Raw genomic sequence first — 21,289 nt, 5'->3', positions numbered from 1 at the left:
ACGTAAACTCCTACATTGCACCGTTAATATTACTTCCGCCAACACAGGCCTGCTCATTTATGGGGTCTTTTTTTCAAATTCAAAATTGCTTTATTGACATGGCGATAATTAAAGGACAAGGTTGCCAATATTTTATATTTTTCTTATTGTTAACAAATTCAGTGAAAACACTAGAGCTGCAACAATTACTTGTTTGAGTCATTTTTTTAAGAAGAAAAAAATAAAAATTCTCTGATTCCAGCTTCTCAAATGTGAATATTTTCTGGTTTCTTTAGTCTTCCATGATAGTAAACTAAATATCTTTTGGTTGTAGACAAAACAAGACATTTGAAGATGTTGGACCATTTTCTGACGGCAGCCCTAAAAACCACCAAAACCAATGATGAGTGAATCCTACTTAGAAGTATTGTGTTTTATTATTTATTAGTATTGTGTCTTCGGCAGAAGTCAGTGTGCTATAGACAGAGTAGGGAAGTAAGAAAGTATTCAGAGATGGACAAACATGTTTTTTTCATGGTATTTGTTGACAGTAAGAAAAATACAGAAGAACATCAGACTGATGCTTTAAATACAGTATTAAAAAATCAATTTGTACAAAGTTTTCAGTGTATGACAAAAAGGACAAGCAACGGTGTACACATTACTACACTACATACACGATGCATCATCATGCACTACACTACTTACTAATACTACTATGACTGTGCTACATAGTATACTATAATAAAAATAAAACAAGACTTTGAAAAAATTTAAATTTTATATTAATATTCTAACCATAACCATGTAGGATGTGTCGTGTAGTAAAGTGGGTGTGTCATGTAGTAAAATGGAGGTGTCGTGTAGTAAAGTGGGGGTGTCATGTAGTAAAAAGGAGGTGTCATGTAGTAAAGTGGGTGTGTCATGTAGTAAAATGGGGTGTCATGTAGTTAAGTGAGGGTGTCATGTAGTAAAGTGGGTGTGTCGTGTAGTAAAGTGGGGGTGTCATGTAGTAAAAAGGAGGTGTCATGTAGTAAAGTGGGGGTGTCATGTAGTAAAAAGGAGGTGTCATGTAGTAAAGTGGGGGTGTCATAGTAAAATGGAATGTCATGTAGTAAAGTGAGGGTGTCATGTAGTAAAGTGGGTGTGTCATGTAGTAAAGTGGGGGTGTCATAGTAAAATGGGGTGTCATGTAGTTAAGTGAGGGTGTCATGTAGTAAAGTGGGTGTGTCGTGTAGTAAAGTGGGGGTGTCATGTAGTAAAAAGGAGGTGTCATGTAGTAAAGTGAGGGTGTCATGTAGTAAAAAGGAGGTGTCATGTAGTAAAGTGGGGGTGTCATAGTAAAATGGGATGTCATGTAGTAAAGTGGGGGTGTCATGTAATAAAATGGGGTGTCATGTAGTAAAATGGGGGTGTCATAGTAAAATGGGGTGTCATGTTATAAAATGGGGGTGTCATGTAGTAAACTGAGGGTGTCATGTAGTAAAGTGGGGGTGTCGTAGTAAAATGGGGTGTCATGTAGTAAAGTGGGGGTGTCATGTTATAAAATGGGGGTGTCATGTAGTAAAGTGAGGGTGTCATGTAGTAAAGTGGGGTCATGTAGTAAAATGGGGTGTCATGTAGTAAAGTGGGGGTGTCATATTGTAAAGTTTGAAATTTAAAAAAAAAAAAAAGTATATTCTGGGTCACTTAAAAAAAATCAACTAAAATTTCAGGCTAAGAAAATGGTGTTCAGGGGATCTTTAATGCTCACCAATGGAAAAAATGGGTTAAATTTGGCCAGAATGGTATGTAGGGGTTAAGTATAATATTTTAAGTAGTGCACTTAATCACTTTCTATCTCTGGCAAAGCAGAAAACTGCCCCAGACTGTCAGGGACCTTGAAGTTCGTCTATATGGCAGCTACTTGTGGTAATTTAATGACCTGAAAATGTGTTTGGAAATATGCCCCACTAACACAATAAAACCTGAAGTGGTAAGAGTGATGCGATGGCTCCTGCATGTTTACCAAATCATAAGAGACTTATTTCACTTGGGAGGACATTTTTTTATGATTTGATAAACATGCAGGAGCCATCCGTTGTTTTAGTTTATTTATTTTATTAATTCTGTTAACTGTCCAATTATATTTTCTGGAATATGTATTTCTCAACCTGAAAGAGGTTTCAAAACCTTTTCAGCATCAGAAGGATGCTGTGGTTTGGAGAAGGCTTAATTCTGCTTTATATTCTATATTGTGTTTTAGTCTTAATAATCTGGACTCAGCTGATCTAAACAGTATTTATACAGTAGCTTGGTGATGACTTCTGCCCTGTGATGTGTTTGTGGCTCAGGGAAATCACACCAGAGTGAGACAACACCTGGTCCTCTTTGTTCCTGTCAGTCCTGCAGAGCTGGTTTCTTCCACGTAGATTATTACAACACTGTCTGTGGTGATTATACAATACTGAAATGAAAAGGTTGCTACTCTCCCTTTTCGCTAAGCTCTGCTTCCCAACATTACTTGTGGTTTTGTGTTGAATCACTCTTTTCAATCCAATGTTGTTATCAGTCATGTTACATAAATAATGGATACGGGAGTCTTTTGGGTGATTTGTGTGTTTCACAATGTTATATTTTGTTAAAGGGGTTTCAGTCTTGTTGTGACACTTTTTGGTAGTTTTGTGACGGTAGGGCAGATCATCTGCTTAATCAGTGATAGTGACAACGGGTGTGCATCATAACCTGCACTAAGCAGTGAATCACTGGGAACTGTTGAGTTAGGAAGGGTAAAACTGTGCTGCAGTAAATGACGTTCTGTATAATTTGGTGCACTCATGGTTTTGTGGGTGTTTGACCAGAGGAAATTGATTGTCAGCAGTAACAGAGAAATTGTACATTAATGTTGTTCTCCCATTCTTACTCTATGAGTACATAATAACAACAGGGCCTGGATTATAAAATTTAAACTGTTCTCCCTTCCTTATTTGGATTTAATAATTAGCAATTAGTTTAACTTGCGATTAGCATGCTAATAAACATTAATTTGATTGTTAAAACTTTACCATAAGGCAGACTAACAGGAGAATATCACAAAAGCAGGTGATTTGAGACTGAGTGCAGAGAGTGAACAACTACGTGCCAAACACACATGCATAAAAATGATTGTCATAACTGCCAATGAACAAAGGGCCAAAACATCTGATTCTACTGCACCTCATGTAATGATTAAAACAAGGAAGTTACACTATAAGTTGCGAGAAATTACATGGTAAATGTCGGGAAGTTACAGTTTTAACCCCTGATTGTTACTCTTGTTCCTTTTTGTCTTGTTTTCTTCTGCTGTATTTACATATCAGTACCAGTAGAAGCCAGTATGTATGGATTCATACAGGAAGTTACACTGTAAGTTATGAGTAATTACATAAGTGACGGGAAGTTACACTGTAAAACACGGGCTGTTATAAATTTTTACCTCACTGTCCATGTTTTGAAAGCTTGATACCAGTCTAGCGCCCCCTGTGGTAACCATGATAACCAGTCAGGTTTTTTAAACCTCTTTTTCAGTAGTGTTTTTGGTAATAAACATCACCTTTTTTGCATACACACCTGCCCAGCCGCCAGAATAAAATGTTGGTGTAGTACGTTTCTGCAAAGCGTGGATACGTTGAATCTCTACGTTTCACCATAAATACGCATCGACATTTCTGAAATACGTATCATAGGGAAAGTGACGTAGTTCAGGATGGTTGGCTGGCTGTCTAGAAAGTCAGTTGCATGGCACAAAGTTGCAGAAGCACCAGAGCAGAGCTCACTGCTTCTTGTTTCAAAACTCTGTCTGGTTTACTGATGGATCATGAACAATCCCAACAATTAAACATAGTAAATGTGGATCCCCAAAAAACAACCAAAAGTGACACCTGCACAAAATCTCGTCTTCCTGATGAACTAAAGAGCTAAAAAGACAAAGAAAGATTGATGCTGGAGGAGGATTTTGCACAACCTGGCAACCGAAAGTAATTATTAATGGATTATAAAGGATCTATAAAGCATTCAAAAATGATTTATTAAACCGTTAACAAAGCCACTGATTAATGCTTATAGATCCCTTGTAAAGAGTAGTTTTTTAAGAAAGTGGTACAAAAAACATCATCAAACTCAAATTAAGATAAAAAAAACAACAACAACAATTCCTTCATATATACGAAAAAAAGACACTTATGATACATGGTTCGTGTACCCTCCGTCCAAAGCTGTGTCATTTAAAGATTTACTTCGCTTTACTGCAAATCTGCAGACCTCAGAAAACACATTTTGAATATTTTCTGAATAAGCCAGATGTGCTGCGAAATTCGGCACATGTGTAACTTGTCATAAAGTGCTTTATGGCTGTATGAACCTGGACTGTGTGTGTGTGTGTATGTAACACAGAAGAACACGGAAGAACATTTATTATAGTTAAATCCTGACAGATCTTGTCGACCGGCAACATGTCTCTGCCGGGGCGGGATGCTGCAGGTGCTTAATGAACTCAAAAACTTCCCTCATCTATCTATCTATCTATCTATCTATCTATCTATCTATCTATCTATCTATCTATCTATCTATCTATCGCAAGCATAGCCAATGACTTTGTTTTTGTAGAGATGCAGTAGGGAGCAGGTAATATAGATATAACAATAAAAACGTTTTTTGCTTTAGGTTTAATTTCTATTCCAATTGCTGATTTGAAGACGAAAATTGGAAAAGCACGTGGATTCCCATGTTTTTCTGTTCACACGAAAAATGTAATTATAAAATAGGACACTATATATTTGATTAGCCTGTTATCAAACAAGTTGAAGACAGCTTCGGACCATAAATGGTCAAGTTCAACACTGTGATTTAGCGTTTGGTCCGCCATGTCCTTCCCTCTCCTACCAGTGAGGAGAGGGAAGGATGTGGCGGGAATGTCTCTGTGCCCAGAAATGAAACTTAAAGTGTCTGTTGACGTCAGAACACGGAAACGAGAGTTTACAAGCTGAAGAGCAGCCTGGTCAAATACCCGAGAGAAAGACAAACACATCGTCTCTGCATAGGGAGGATAAACAGACGCATCACTGCAGAGACTCTGATCAGCCCGGCAAGGATGAAGATGATGGGGAAACTGCTTTTTGTTCCCGTCGCATTGGTTGTCATAGGGTTTGGGTTTTTTATTAATACCGATCGTTTAATTACGACTATATCTGCAAGAACTTCGACTGCTACTCAAAGACCACCAACATGGCCAACTACATCAGGTACACACACACACACACACACACACACACACACACACACACACACACACACACTATAAATACTTTTAAGGGAGATTAAGATATTCTTATATATTGCAATTGACTTGCTGGTTAAATGCAGGTTATACACTTTATCCATTTAGCAGACTCTGGACAGCAAAATGGATGATACAACTCCTCCATTTACATGTAAGAGCTGTCTAACTGAGACATTAATGCACTTCAACAAACTGCGCTGCTAACTGCTCGTTCTTTTTTTGTTTTATTTTCTCTTGGGGTTTATATGTTTTCATTATTTTTTTAAAAAAAAGGGGAATTGTTTTGAAACACTTAAAACTATAAAGTACAATTTAGCAAATTTAGACATATTAGAAACTGTCTCTCTTTGGACGCAGCCAAGATATTTCTTCATGCTGTAGTTTTTTCCTGTATGTCTTATTGCATCACATGTTGGGGGCAGGCTGGAAAAAAGCCATAAAATCTCTTGAGTCCTTATACAAACAAACTCTAAAAACTCTTGACAAGAAGCCAATGCATTTCCATCACTGTAGAGTACTGGAGAATTTTAGATTATTCTCAAATTTGTGCCTAGTTTATAAAATTTTAAATGGTTTGGTCCCTCCTCCACTATGTGACTTTGTGTACACTCGCTCAATAAGTTCTGTTAGATCCTCCAGAATATCTTCTATACATGATTGTACCATACCATTTCGTCACACTGCATTTGGACCATCAGCTTTTTCTGTGAAAGACACAACTCAGAGGAATGTCCAGATATGAAGAACTGCAGTTCAATCAGTGCATTCAGAACCAGGTTGAAGAATCTGCTGAAGGACGCTCAGCTCTGTGGTCACTGAGTCTGGATTTGATCTCATGATCTTCTCAAATAATCTTGCTTTTGGTTTGACATACTTGCATTGTTGATTTCTGGTCGACGTGTGGGTGTACATGATGTGCTGTTGTGTGTGGCTTTGTATTTTGTGTAGTGTGTCCTGTGTGTGTTTTTTGCTTTGTATTGTTTGTTATTGTGCTGTTAGATGTTGTAATTGTAAGGGACTGCAGATGAAAACTAGCTAAATCTGGTACAGTGCATCATTTATGTTAAAAACTGTACACAGTCCTGATAAATAAATACAATACAATACAATAAGATATGCAGTATATCTTTACCCTTTCTGTTGTTGTTGCACTGCTGTGGGCTGGAAGGAACAGTATTTCGTTTTTTTCGTGTATGCAAATACACAAGAAAATGCAAATAAACTAAATCTTGAATCTTGAATCTTTTATTCAGAGGAGCCAACGGTAGAATATGTAAATATTCCTCCAGCAGGTAGATAACAAGTGTGTACATATGATAGCAAAACAGGATACAAATGCTGGTTCAGGTAGGATTAGTCAGTGCAGTCGGGCTAAAGTTCACAGTTTTCGTTCCGTTTCTTCTGTGGTTTTGGTAAGACTGACGCTTGCAGACAGACTGCAGACTGACTCTAAGCAACTTTTGGTTTTGAGTTTTTTAGTTCAATGAGGAAACGACTGGTTTAGTCACGCATGCACAGTGACAAATAGCACAACAGACAACATATGACAGACTTAACGCCACAACAGTCGTAACACTAACATACAAACTAACACATGTTCACATTAGTGTAGCTCAGGATCCCAACTAGCCACTGAATAAAAAAAAACATGTAATTTAATACAATCAATCAATTAACAAGTAAGTGATGCACCTTAAAATGGGACCAATGATATATGGCAGGTGATTTTCTATATTTTTCTTATTGACAACAAATCTCATGTGCAGAACCAAACCAACAATGAACTGATGTACTAACAAGTATTGTGTGTGTATCTAAAGTCTGATATATCTTATTCCTCTGTGTCGTAGAGCTCCATTGTTGTCCAAGAACTGTTAAAAACACATCAATGAGCTACACTGCTGCACTGGGTGACATGTTCCTTCACCCCTAAGACTACGGTACAATGTAGTACAATGTAATCGCTGTTATTAGTCTTTGGAGCCTTTGTTTTTAGACTCTTTGTGGTGAAGGAACATGTCACCCAGTGCAGTGGTGTGGCTCATTGATGTGTTTTGTTTTTTGTACAACAATGGAGCTCTACGGCACAGAGGAGTAAGATATATCAGAATTAGATACAAACACAATACCTGTACTTGTTGTTTTGGTTCTACATGAGATTTGGTGACAATAAGAAAAATATGGAAAATCATCAACCATATCCTTTCATAATTAAGAATTATGGAGCACCGTGGTGGTCTAGGGTTTAAAGCACTGACCATGAACCCCAACATCCCCAGTTTGAGTCCAACTGTGGATCTTTGTTGCATGTTGTTGTCGAAAGGTGCTACTGTGAACTCTGTCAGAAAGGCATAATATGCCAAAAAATACTGGTTTTTAAAAAAAAGTGAAATTAGTATTCAGACCAAAACAACACCTGATTTTTGAAGGTTCTACTGTTGATGGACATTATTGTCCAACAATGCAAAGCATAAAGGAAACAGAGGAGCTACTCACAGCGGCAACAAAATGACATCTAACTGTGGATATTGGTGAGACAGCTCAAAAAAAAAAAAAAAAAAACCTGACACACAACAAAACTAAACATTTGGAAAACCATTCAGCTTTAACTTTGTGAAGTTTGTTTGGCAGCATTCTGAAGTCACAGTTTGAAGCCTTTTCAGTAAGAGCAAAAAGATTTCTTATATAATGACAGCTAGTGAATACTGCGTACTGTTAGCATGTAGTGTGGAACTGGGACATAGCTTGCGACAAATCTCAAAGACCCATTTCCTCTCTCTCTCTCTCCCACACACACACACACACACACACACACACACTGAAAACAGGGAACCAAGATTGTGTACATTTTGTGTAAGTTTGTTTACTGTGTAATGAAATATGTCTCTGACTTTATCAGTGATTCAGTGTACTTTGGTGAGATTTATTGACATTAACTTCAGGATATATTTTTAAAACTTAATAATTAATTATGATGATAACTTGTGTTCAAACTCATGATAAAACTTCTCAAAGGATAAATCGGGTTATATTCTATAATCAAATCTTTATATTAATTCATTATATTAATATTAATTCTACAAACAAACATTGTGTGTGTATCCAAAGCCTGATATCTCTTGTTGAAACAGGTTTCTCCGCACATCTTCCAGCAAAATGCAGCTGAATCACGTGCTTCTCAGTTCGAGGACGGCAGACTTCCTGAGAATAAAAGGCACTGGAGCACAGTGATTAATTCACAGCTTTTAACTGTGCAAACAGATTAAGGTTTCAACACTACTGTGATTAAGACACAGTAGTGTTGAACAATTAAAGGCTGTGAATTAATCGGTGTGCTTCAGTCCCTTTTGTTCTCTGGGAGTCTGATATATCTTATTCCTTTCTGCTGTAAAGCCACACTGCTGCACTGGGTGACATGTTGCTTCACTACCATGAATACAAACACTTATTTTGACTCAATCCCACACACACCGTCCTGCTGTCGGAAGTACTCATCCGCTGCAGAAAGTAGTTCCCAACAAATGTATTATTTTACCCTGTTTGAGGAACAATTCCTAAAAACTACAGGGACCAGCTGTTTTAGGAATCTAAAAAGGATTGTTAAACCTGCATTAACTGTTTTTTTTTGGCCACTTCTGTCCTTCTGCTGAATGTAAGTCCAATATTGTCTCCTTTTTAGCTCTGTTTTTGCCCTATTGCTGAGCAGGTAGTGTACAGTGGGTTTTTAGAGCTGAAAACAGCTGCCTGCTGTGGCTGAAAACGATGCTATGAGAGCGCAGAGAGTGAACCAAAACAGTAAAGTTGCAGCTAAACAATGAGCTGAAACTCACTATAAAGCTCCGTAAAGCCGAAGGGAGCTGCAGATAATTCTTTGTAGGATCATCACTACGAGCGGCACCCCTCACATTACACACTGTCACATTGTTATTGTAAAAAATATTGATTATAGCGGCTTGAAAGATGTACATCCTCAGTTTGGACCAGTGGTCTTGGGGCTGAGTGCCACAGATGGGGCAGGGAAGTCAGAGAGTATTGAGTGATGGACTAATAGATTGTTGTTTTTTTGTCTTTTTAGGGGATTTGTTGACAATAACATCAAATCTAGAATAACACCAGACATATCCATTAATAATGATAAAATACAATCAACTCTAATTAACACAGTATACTGTATTGTAGTGGTTCCCAACCTGGGGGTCGGGGTGCCCACAAGGGGTCGCTGGATTAATCTAAGGGGTCGCAAGATGACAGGACAGGACAGGACAGCTTTCCTATAATTTTTGCTTTATTTATTCTGAATTAGTGTATTTGATCTCCCAAAGCCTCTAAAAGTTATTAAAATAAAAGAAAATAAGTCCTCTTTCATTAGAATCCAAAGTGTGATGAGGGATCCCAGGTAGACTTTGTTTTATTTTATGAGGTCACAAGCCAAAAAGGTTGGGAACCACTGCTGTAATGTATGGTATAAATGTGAGAGTCACACAATGAAACACATGATGGAAGCAGAAAACATGCCATATAAAGCATGAGTAGAAAGAATTGACTTTATATCGTGCTGACAACTTGTTTGTGTGGTAACTCTTCCTCTTTTCTTTCTCCAGCTCCCCCTCAATCAAATTTAAACTGGAAGATGGTCACGTTGTCACGTTATGGAGGAATATCTTTCTATCCCCCCTATTTCGCTAATTCCACTGCTCCCACTCCTACCTACCAAACCCGTCCCTACCCCACCCGTCCCTACCCCACCCGACGCTACCCCACCCGACGCTACCCCACCCGTCCCTACCCCACCCGACGCTACCCCACCCGACGCTACTCCACTTGGCCCTACCCCACCCGTCCCTACCCCACTTGGCCCGACCCCACTTGGCCCTACCCCACTTGGACCTACCCCACTTGGCCTTACCCCACTGAACCGCACCCCACCCATGAATACCCCACTCATCCCTACCCTACTCATCCCTACCCCACCCATGACTATCCCACACGTCCCTACCCCACACGTCCCTACCCCACTCGTCCCTACCCCACTCGTCCCTACCCCACACGTCCCTACACCACTCGTCCCTACCCCACACGTCCCTACACCACTCGTCCCTACCCCACACGTCCCTACCCCGCCACCACCTACCCTAGCTGGACCACCACGGCGCCTCCCACTACTGGTGAGTATATTCACTAACAACCAAACAGAAACACTGAGTCAGCATCTGAAATCCAAAATATTATTTTGATCTACAGATTTGCTCCCATTATTTCTCTGATATTTCTAAAGTTAAGAGGTGATGCTATCAGATGATACAATAATTTGATTCTTGAGAGGGAAAGAAGCAGAACAAGAACCGAATCCAGCACATTTGTGTTTGTTTGTGAAACTTTCTCTGTCAAAGAGCTGCATTAAAGACTTACAGTATGTGTTAAAGCATAATTTAACACTTAAAGGAAAGGTTCACAATTTTTCAAGTGTGTCTTTTCAAGTGGATATCTGCCACATTTACAGTCTTTTTAGCATCAAATTCCCTCTTTTTGTTTCCTCAGACAGTGTTTCTTTGTTGAGCTGTGGTGGAAGTATAGTAACAAAAAGAGGAACTTTGGCACTAAAGAGACTGTAACGTTGAAAGACATCTACTTGATTTGACTCATTTGAAAGCTTCATATTAGCTTCAGATAAAATTTTAAATACATTTTTACACAGAAGGAGGACTGTGGATTTTGTCCCCCATCACTTCCGTTGTAAGTGCATTATGAAGGGATCTTCTAATGGTCAGTATGAACATGAGGAATGATTACAGCAAGCAAAAGAAAAACCTATTCAGTGTTTATTTGGGCATCTGACTGTTGTTTTAAGACAGACTTGAAAAATTGTGAACCTGTCCTTTAATGCACTTTTTTGAGAAGTCCATTAATTCTGTTCTACAGACCAAAAATAATCTGTGAAATACAGAACTAGGCCATAGAAACAGTATATACACATAAATGAGAAATGCCAAAAATGAGACACAAGGAATAATTTCATAGATGAAGAGTTATTTCACAACACTCTACTGTCACCAACACATTGAATGTAATGTACCGTTACCACTATAAGCATAGTGGCTTTACAGTAGGACCTTTGTAGCTTCCATCTGTTATTATTATTATACTATCATTGCATTTATTGACAGCAGCCTGTATACAGACACATGCACACGTAGGAGACAACCAGAGTCCAAGCACCTACATGATGATCTACATGATGCTGCTTTCACGTTGGCGATACTTATTAGGGTTAAATTTATATTGACCATGTCTCTCAGAAACAAACATGCAGCCCACAACTCACTTTCATTTCCCTGCTTCTTTTGGTTTTGTTTTTACAATTTGAGAACAATGTGTAGTTGTTACACTGGAACTACTTGTTCCAACTGATGATATACAGTAACTTATTGTAGGCATAATTTATGTAAACAGTGTGGGAAATGTCAGTATGCAATATAATGCTGCAAACTAATGATTATTTTCATTATCGATTAATCTGCCAATTATTTTCCTGATTAATCGATTAGTTGTTTTGTCCATAAAACGTCAGAAAATGGTAAAAAAAAAATGTCCATCACAGTTTTCCAGAGCCCAAGATGATGTCCTGAAATGTCTTGTTTTGTCCCCGACCAACAATCAACAACACAAAAAAGTCAACGCTGACTTAAAGCGTGAAAGAAAATGTGAACCTTCATCTGAGGTGGATTATAACTGCACAGGCACATTTCTATTGTGTGTTTTAGGCTCTTCCCTTTTAAATGAATGTACTACAACAACCAAAAGCTGTTAATGTGTTTGTTGTTTACTTACACTTACTTATTAACACTCTCCATGACCCCTGCAGGTGTGTCCGTGTGTCTGCGTTATCTCATTGACTTTGAAACATCAAGCAGAATCTTCACACTGAGTCCAGCCAGCAGAAACCCAATAGTTCTGGGAGTCAGTGGCTCTGATAAGTATTCACTGTACATGCCCAGTTCCGGTTACTACTACTGGTACTTCACACCCAACATAAAGTTCCAGTCACTCATTGGACCGGAAATCTGGACCAGAGTCTGCCTCACTGTGGACACCAACAGTGTGGTCCAGGTGTTTAGTGGCTCAAACATGAGCATCAGGAAGATCCTGCCTTTTCGGGTGAGGAAAGAGTAGTGCAAGCTGAAGCACATCTAATTTGTTTAACATTTTTGTTGCTACAGCCTGATTATGAAACTGTCTTTTCATCTTTTTTTTGAGTCTGCAAAAAAGAAAAAAGAAAAAAAAAACCTATAAAAATGCTATTTCTCAATCGCACAGTTGGAAACAATGCCAGTGTTAAATTCTGAATATACATTTTTATATTTGATCAGCAAATGATTTTTAAAAATTTTTTTAACATTACTAAGAGTGCTACATATTTTCAGCTGTTCCATAAGTTTCATAAATACAATGTTTCTTACATTAGTCCTCACAATGTATTTTTTAAACATGTAAATTCCTCTCAAATCATGTTGACTTTCTCTCATTTTAAACAGTTTTTGGGTACTTTCATGTAATAATTGAATTTTAACTCTATACATGATTTGAACCATTTTAAAGTTTGCTAAATCTCCAAATTTTAGTGTTTAATTTAATAAACAGTGCATTTGTTGGTTCTTGAATCTGCATAAACAGTGTAAAAAACATTGTTAGATTCTGCTTTATAAATATTAATCATGGTGGAACTGTGCAATCAAGCCTAATTTTTGCTCCCATACGTATCAGTCCCTCTGTCTGCTCCTCCTGTCTTGTATCACATTTTCAAGGTTCTCCTCACTTTAAATGTTCCCTCAATAGAGCAGCCATCTTTAAAAGATATCTGTCGACTTTCTATATTTTTCTTATTGTCAACAAATCTCATGTGCAGAGCCAAACCAACAATGCACTGATTTACTTAGAAGTATTGTGTGTGTATCCAAAGCCTGATATGTCTTATTCTTCACTCTTTGTGTCCATGTATGTTGGTGTGTGTGTGTGTGTGTGTATGTGTGTGTGTGTGTGTGTGTGTGTGTGTTCAGAATGTGTGGTCAGGTGAGCCTATGATTGAATTTTCAGGTATTGACGGTCAGGTGACAGATGTCCAGATATGGGATTATGCTCTCAGCCACAAAGAAATCTTCAACTACATGACCCGTGATGTCTACAGGTATGACCCTCTGTGTGTGTGTGTGTGTGTGTGTGTGAGAGAGAGATCAGTTGTTTTATAACTTTATAGTCAGGTTACACCAGTAAGGATCAAGTCTGTTCAAATTGAGGTTTATTGGTTATGTTGCACAAATCGTCAAACGAGGTTTACATTTAAACCAAAGTCAAGACTGGATTTATAATAAGTTTATATTATATCTAAAGGTGCTATCACTCCAATATGGTGATTATATATGTAGTTATATATATAGTTATATATGTAGTTACATAGGTGAAGTAGTGAATACAAAATAAATAAGGTAACACTACTACATATTTAATTTATTCTGTATTCACTACTTCACCTTTATAAATACATACCGTATATAATTATAGCTACATCTACCAGAACAGAACTATTACTTCTGCACATAGTTTGCACTTTTTTTTTTTTACAATGCACAAGTCAGGTCATGTATATAGCCTAAGTATTGTAATGTTTATAATGTATGTAGACTGAATGTCATTTACTTGACTTCTTATTTTGTTGTATTTATTACTCTTATATATACTCTATACTCTTATCTGTTTCCTGCACTGCTGTAACATGCAAATTTTCCCTCTCGGGATCAATAAAGTCTTATCTATATGGCTCTTATCTTATATGGCAGCTGAAAAAACATTGACAAAAAACAGTGTAAACATTGACAAAGAATTTGGTTTTTGACAAATTTCAGGTTCATCTCAGATACTAGACCTGAGACTGTATACCTACCTAACACTACTTCAATTCATACTAACAGTATCCAGGTCTTCAGAGTACAAACTGTAGAAGTAACAGTACAAGCAAACATTAGCTCATCTCAACATTTCATCTACGTTACGTTTCATTCTTGTATGAAGTCACGAAATCTTGGCTAGCTAGCTAATGCAGCTAAGATTATCTCTGAAATATTTCTGAGTCTGAAGCTTTCAACTTTCAAATGACCCCGAAGTTCACATAGAGAAATCAAACCAAGAACAGATTGCACTATCACTGTGGATAGTTGAGGGGTCTGGGAGATACTTCCTATTTTAAAGTCTTTTTTTGTCCACTACATCAACATATCTGCTCTCTAAATCACTTGTCCTGTGTTCTCAAATCAGAAACCAAAAGAACTTTATATTTTAAATTCTTTCTTTTCATGATGGTGCCCCCTATTTGACATTATTTCAATTAAATACTGTTCTGCCATCTGCTTATGTACCTGGAGTCCTTATTTCAAATGAAGTCTTCAGTCAGAGGCAGAGCAGACAGTCACACTGAGCCTGATTGCATCCTGCTACACATCGCAGTAGCCACAGACTCTGAACAACAACTCACATTAGCTTTTCTGCTAAAGTCTTCTTCTTATCTAACTAACAAACATGAACACACATCTTGTCCTGCACCTTAGCTTGTTGCAGCACATTAAACACCATGTGAACATATCTGCAAATGTCACTTTGTCCAAATCTATGACTTATAGCTACAGCAGTTTGTTTACTTTGTTCTGTATGGTGTAACATCAGTGGCAGCTGCTGTCAATCAAACACAGACACCAGACTATATTTTATTGAGTCCCTGAGTAGTTGAATTGTTGAATTTGTTAAATGATGTTAAAACATATAGTTTATATTTCACAAAGTAAGGTATCAATATTGTTACCCAGCCCAGGCCTTTATAAATATATTTTATGTTGCATCATGAAACAAAATCCTTTCATTTCTTTAACCTTAAAATTCCATTAATTTACCCATTAATAAAGATGAAATTAAGGTATTCATTAATGGGTATTAAAGGGATAATTAATGGATAAATTAATGGATTGAAATTTTTTTAAAGAGTAAAAACCCTTAACATGGTGCAAAAACCATGAAACACACCACACCTTAACTTATTCCTTAAAATGCCTTAATTGACAATATAAACCAAAGTGACATTTTACAGTTAAATATCCTTTATCAAAAAAGGATTGCAAACTTTTTGGACTTGGTTTAAATTCATCATTTCAATATATAAAGTATGTGTTTGTGTTTTCAGGCCGTACCAAGGCTCTGTCCTCACCTGGTCCGACGTCAGCTATACTGTGAGTGGAAAAACGCTATTTGAGGACAGCTATGAGTTGCTGGGAGGACAGGTCAGCAGCAGAAAAAGAGGGCATCAACCAAAGGCGGAGAAGAAGACCTGGAAGGTTTTCAATAAACGTGGAAGGAAAGAGGAAAGGCTTTAATCATACATACATGTGTATGTATGCATGTGTTCTGTTTCTTCCTGATTGATATTCAAAAATGCATTAATTGAGATTTAATCAACAATCAGTAGTTAATCATAAATGTATTATAAATGTTACCGATTTGATGGATGTATGTGATTATATTTACAATCCTAACAGTGTCGGTATTAAAAATATTTTAATTTTTACGAACATCTTTATAACGACTTTTTTTTTTAAAAGTCTTTGTTTCCTAATTTTGTAATTATTAAAAAAGCAATAAAGAGATGGCTGGCAGAATATTGTTATTTATTGTCACTTTTATATAACATGCAACTGGGAGGTCAGACCCCATTGTGCCTTAAAGGAATAGTTCAACAATTTGGGAAATATGCTACAGTAAATACGCAAGACCTGTTTAGCCTAGCTTAGCATAAAGACTGGAAGTAAGGGGAAACAGCTAGCCTGGGTCTGTCCAAAGTTCAAAACCACCTACCAGCACCTCCTAAGTTCACTAATAAACAATTACAAATATCACAGTAAACGGTATTATCACGATAATCAACAACGTTTCCTGGAATCCTTCTATTAGTGCTAAAATATAGTTAAATTACTTCACAGCATGATCACCTTGGATTTTATTCACTGAGCAGCAGTCTGTATGTTGCAGCTTCATTTGACTGTATAAGGCGTAACATCAAAAAAAGTTTAAACTGTGAACAAAAGCAGGCTGCTGTGTGTTCATGGTGTCCTCTGAAAACAACGCTAATGACGGTAATGGAAATGGTTGGCGGTATTGATACCGTCAGCATGTTTCACCATGGTATGTTGTAAAAACAGTACTGTATCTTGTTTAATCCATAAACAAACAGAAATGTAAAAATTATAAATCATGGTTTTCAGGAAGTTATGAGCTGGAACCATTTCTTGACCATCAACTGTTTATCTCTCCTGCTATAGCATTGATTAGCATATTATCAGTAAACAATATCAGTACCAAATACTCAACAACAAGACTTAATGAAGTCACTGCGCCTGGCTGTTGTGGTTTTGATAGTCACAGACAGACACATTTCACCAAAGTATACAATTTATAAATTTGTATGCAGTTTTTTTTAAAACCTATTAGTTTGGATTATAAATCACAGATCACACAATATCATAAAATCCACAGCAGCAACAGGCAAGAGAATCCATTAAAATTTAAGCTGTCTGTTTAATGACATTATAATAACCACTGTGGTCAAAGTTATGTCAGCTGTTATTTGTTTTGTACAGAAGACAAAAAAAATAATAATCAATCAACAGTGACCTCACCAGAATCATGAAAAAAACCCTCCAACTTAAGTCTCACAGCAGCCTTATTGAAAAATTGGTCAGAAAGTGTACAAAACTGTTAATTTCCACACACAAGAAGCTGCTATAACAGCTGCTAGCAGCCAATGATAGTTTGACTCTAGTTAGCTTGGAAGCTAGCTAGCTTACTTTACTACAGTACGAGAACCTAGCTAACGTTAGCTAGAGCAACATTTACGGGCCAAAATATTAAAATATGAACATATATTATTTGCAACATGTTTTTCAGTTATAAACAGTGGCTTGAACAAGCTACATGTGTTTCATCTTGGTTAGCAGGAGTTGTGTAGCACAGTGCTAGCAAGATAAAACATCCCAAGTCTTCAAAATGGCCGCTGTGTGAATGTTTTTATTATAATACTGTATAAAGCAAAAGAAAAAAACCCAAAACATACAAATAATGTCTTTAAAAATTCAAACAAGGTTCAAATTACAATAAAGCCAACATAAGATTGTGATAAACATCTTTGCATTTGCTTACAAAAACCTGTAGACCTTCATGTGAAAACGGCCAACAGATAACAATTTCATCACTTTCGTCATGACGCTTGTTATCAATACTTTTAATAAGACAGTCCTTCAGGCCGACAGAGTGGTTTAGTGTAGTGGTTATGGCTTAAACAAAAACAAAAACAGTGTAAACTGAGCAAAATATCTGAAGCTACGCAACATAATGGCTAGGTGCTTATATTAGCTTACATTGACATTTTGATTTTGTAGCATCGTATCATTTTCCTCCCAGGCAGTTAAAGTACAATACGATGGTCAAATATTTTACGACTTTGACAGGAGAATATCTTGAAAGTGTTATTAGCATTAAACATTTAAGATAGCCACAGCTTATGACTGTTCCTCTGTCCACATAAACCAACAAGATATTGTCCAATTCACTGGAAGCACACAAACTTATGGTTTGCAGACTGCAAGTAAGGAAACAATCTCATTGAGCTTTCCTTTCATTTGAATAGATGCTACTCATTTTTTTTTTAAAGAGACTGGGACTTGTGTAGTTTTTGTACGTCATGGGATTATAAATCTTAATTTGAGTTTGACAGAACAGAGTGCAGCTATGGGTGGATCAATACTTCATACAGGTGCCTCAGATAGTTTAAATACAATGTCTCTTTAAAAAATGTTTTTTAAACTTATCTAGTGAGGGTTACATCCTTTAAGGTATAACTGTTACCAGTTGGTTGTGCCCCGGGCAAATATTTTATCATTTTGGGCAGACAGGAGACATACATCAGATCACAAAAATATGCAGTTATGTTTGTTTTCGTTGTCTAACCCTAACCATAACTTATCCATATAGTTTAATTGCCATAAACAAATCTATTAAACCATAACCATACCATAACTGCCATAAGCAGATATTATATTTTATTGAAATCATAGAGAGATCAGTCATAGCAGGTAATCTAGGGCTTTGCTCAAGGTTGCTTAATCACATTATAATTCAATTTTCACAAGCATGAATACATGGTCATTGACACCAATAAATAGGTGGACCTTAGCAATTTAGTTATTCTTTAAAACCTAATTGACTAATGGTGACAACATTAGTGAGATGTTTTCAGGTTTAGTAATCCCATAGTGTCTGTTAGCAAACAAACTACAAATTCAAAATGTCAAAGTGTCTCATTGTAATTATTCTAAGAAAGGTGAATTAACATTATATGGAGCAACTCTTATTTAAATATCTGTATTAAGTAAGACATCTGTTGTAATAACAAAATAATTATAGTACATCCTCATATCTGGGCCATCATTTCACTTTACAGCATTATGTACAAAACTCTTCATTCTCTACAGAGTGGAATATGAGAATAGCCCTCCATAAAAAATTCAAACTTGTTAAAATAAGTTTTTTTTTTAGTTTTTTTTTTTACAAATATAAAATTTGGTTGCCCAACAACCAAATGTCACAGGTTTTTCCAACCAGCATATTTTTTTTTGTTATTTTTCCTCACAATTATCTGCTCGACAAAAAAAGAGGCAAATTTCAAAGCAATAATGGAACATGATGGCTTAAAAGAAAATGACCAAAGAAAACAAATAAACAAACAACACTCCATCTGCTTGACAACAAGTCCATTCAACATTTTCAAACAAGTGATATTTTGAAATGCAAACATCACACTCACGTACCCTGGAGTGGTTGTGTACTTTTGGGTCAAAACTCTAAAAATGTAAATTACCATAATAAATTAAGTCATGTTAATTGTTTGTCAATTTACACATTGTTAGGTGTCCAGGAGAAGTTTTCATTTGAATAATTTTCAATTCAAGGACCATACTGACGGTTTTGCATATTTTAACTTCAAATGAAAAGAATTTGTCTGGCTGCTGAACAAAAGTTTGTTTTTACAATATAAATAAATGATACAAGTCACGTTATTCTTTTCTCAGTGTGCAATCAACATCAGTTAAAACAATGCTAGCTGTAGTGTTGTTGTTTTTTTTCCTTTCTCGAGAATGCACACAAGCCTCCAGCTATGTACCAACACTGTCTGATTGTGCAGCCACAAAGCTGGCTGGTTAAAAAGTGGCTGGTGAATTTCGTCAGTTATTGCCACCTGTTGCAGGACTTTTCTCAGACGTTTTAGTTTTTAGCTGTAACAGTTTTAATGTGTTGCATCTTTGCAAGTATTTAATGCAGGTGTGTGGAGGCGGGACTAACGTGAGAGCTGGTATTTGTCTTTGCGATCATCTAATGTATGGAAGCACATTACTGTCAAAATTTTAAAAAAATACATTAAATGTGAGGAATTGCGAAATAAAAGTATTTATGGTCAATCAAAATTATGAGATTACAACTTTAGTAGAAATTGACATACTGCAAAGTATACCAACGTCAACTCAAAATTCTGACTTTTTCAGTCAAAATTATTAAGTAATAAGTCAAAATTATTAATACATCAAAAATATTAGACTTAATAAATTAAAGTTATTACTTAAATTATCACTACATACAATTTTCAAGATGCTATTATGACTTTAAAACTATGACTTTAGCGGAATGACAAAATTAGGAGTTTTTAGGAATTTTGACTTAGTATCTAATAATTTTGACTTATCATATATATTAGGGATGTCAGGTACGATTAATTTAGCTTTTGATAGACTGACAGCCATTAACCAACTAACTGGTTAAGAAAAGTGATTTAGCTTTCCATTTGTGTTGAGCTGTCCAGCAGTCAGTGGTCAGAGCTAGCTTGTCTGCCCTTGTTAGCTTCACTTTTAGTACATCCTTCTTCACCTAAAAGTGTTTTTATTGCGTTTAGTTACAGTAGCTCTCGATGGCATAATGTACTTGGGCTTGAGGTACCGAACTAGTTCTTTCAATCGCTAACTCTCTACCACACTGATTGGCAGCATATCAGTCTCAATCATTCAGCACACCAGCACGGTGCTATTAAACTGGAGGCACTGCCGCTACACCATTATTTTTTTAATACACTCTATGGGCTACACACACAGCTATGCCGCTAGCCGCCATGCAGGTTGGTAAAATGGATCCATTGTGTCTCTTTGTATCTGCAGGTTGGTGCTTCTGTCCGTGTCGGAGCCTCTATATTCTCAGCAGTTAACCAATTAACAGTTAACAGTTGACATCCCTAACATATATATGTAGTAAATTTTATCGTTGCTAATGTTTTTTTTCTCCTTTCCTGGCAGAAATGGGCTTCCATACACAGCTCCATCTTCAGAGTCGCATTGTATTGCTACTGGTATAAAATTTGAATTCCTATAAACATGTTGCTCTTTAACTGCTGTCAAGAACATACTACAGTATGATATCAATGATGCCTTAGTATTAAAAACCTTTAAAAAAAAATCTTCCAAATAAACACTTTCTCATTTTGATAATGGTGAAATGCTAAAATGTGATGACTGCGGCAGGTTTTGTCACATGATTATAGGAGCATTTTGCTTAAATGAATCACTCACTGATGACTTAGGTATTGAGACTGAAACAGCACATTAGTTCCTGAAAGACATTAAGGCTTACATATACTGTATACCTGTAAAATACAACGGTGTGTCAGGCGTTTTGTCAGATGTTTTGCTTTCATAATTCATAGAAACCAGGTGAGACTTTTTATACATTCAGAGGAAGAAATACTAGAATATAAGACTTTCCCCTCAACGTCTATTTTCCCACATCCAATCACTGTGCGACACATCTTTTAGATTTGTCGCCCAAATTACAACTGAAGACTTTGCATTATTTATATCCTAAGTATATAAACCAGCCTTTACT

At 36.7% G+C, this 21,289-nt stretch overlaps 1 protein-coding gene across 1 annotated transcript; it reads left to right on the top strand.

Moving 5' to 3' along the window:
* The first annotated feature begins 4,856 nt into the window (after nt 1-4,856).
* Nucleotides 4,857-15,878, top strand: LOC122980450 (soluble scavenger receptor cysteine-rich domain-containing protein SSC5D-like). The gene is made up of 5 exons (XM_044348482.1): nt 4,857-5,237; nt 9,877-10,440; nt 12,138-12,430; nt 13,330-13,457; nt 15,498-15,878. The coding sequence occupies exons 1-5, from the start codon at nt 5,087-5,089 to the stop codon at nt 15,685-15,687; spliced, it is 1,326 nt and encodes a 441-aa protein (XP_044204417.1). The 5' UTR covers nt 4,857-5,086; the 3' UTR covers nt 15,688-15,878.
* The last annotated feature ends 5,411 nt before the right edge of the window (nt 15,879-21,289 follow it).

This window comes from Thunnus albacares, chromosome 4 (assembly GCF_914725855.1).
Source record: "Thunnus albacares chromosome 4, fThuAlb1.1, whole genome shotgun sequence".
NCBI lineage: Eukaryota > Metazoa > Chordata > Actinopteri > Scombriformes > Scombridae > Thunnus > Thunnus albacares.
Note: the sequence above shows the minus strand (reverse complement) of the source record. Positions and strands in the feature narration are given on the sequence as shown.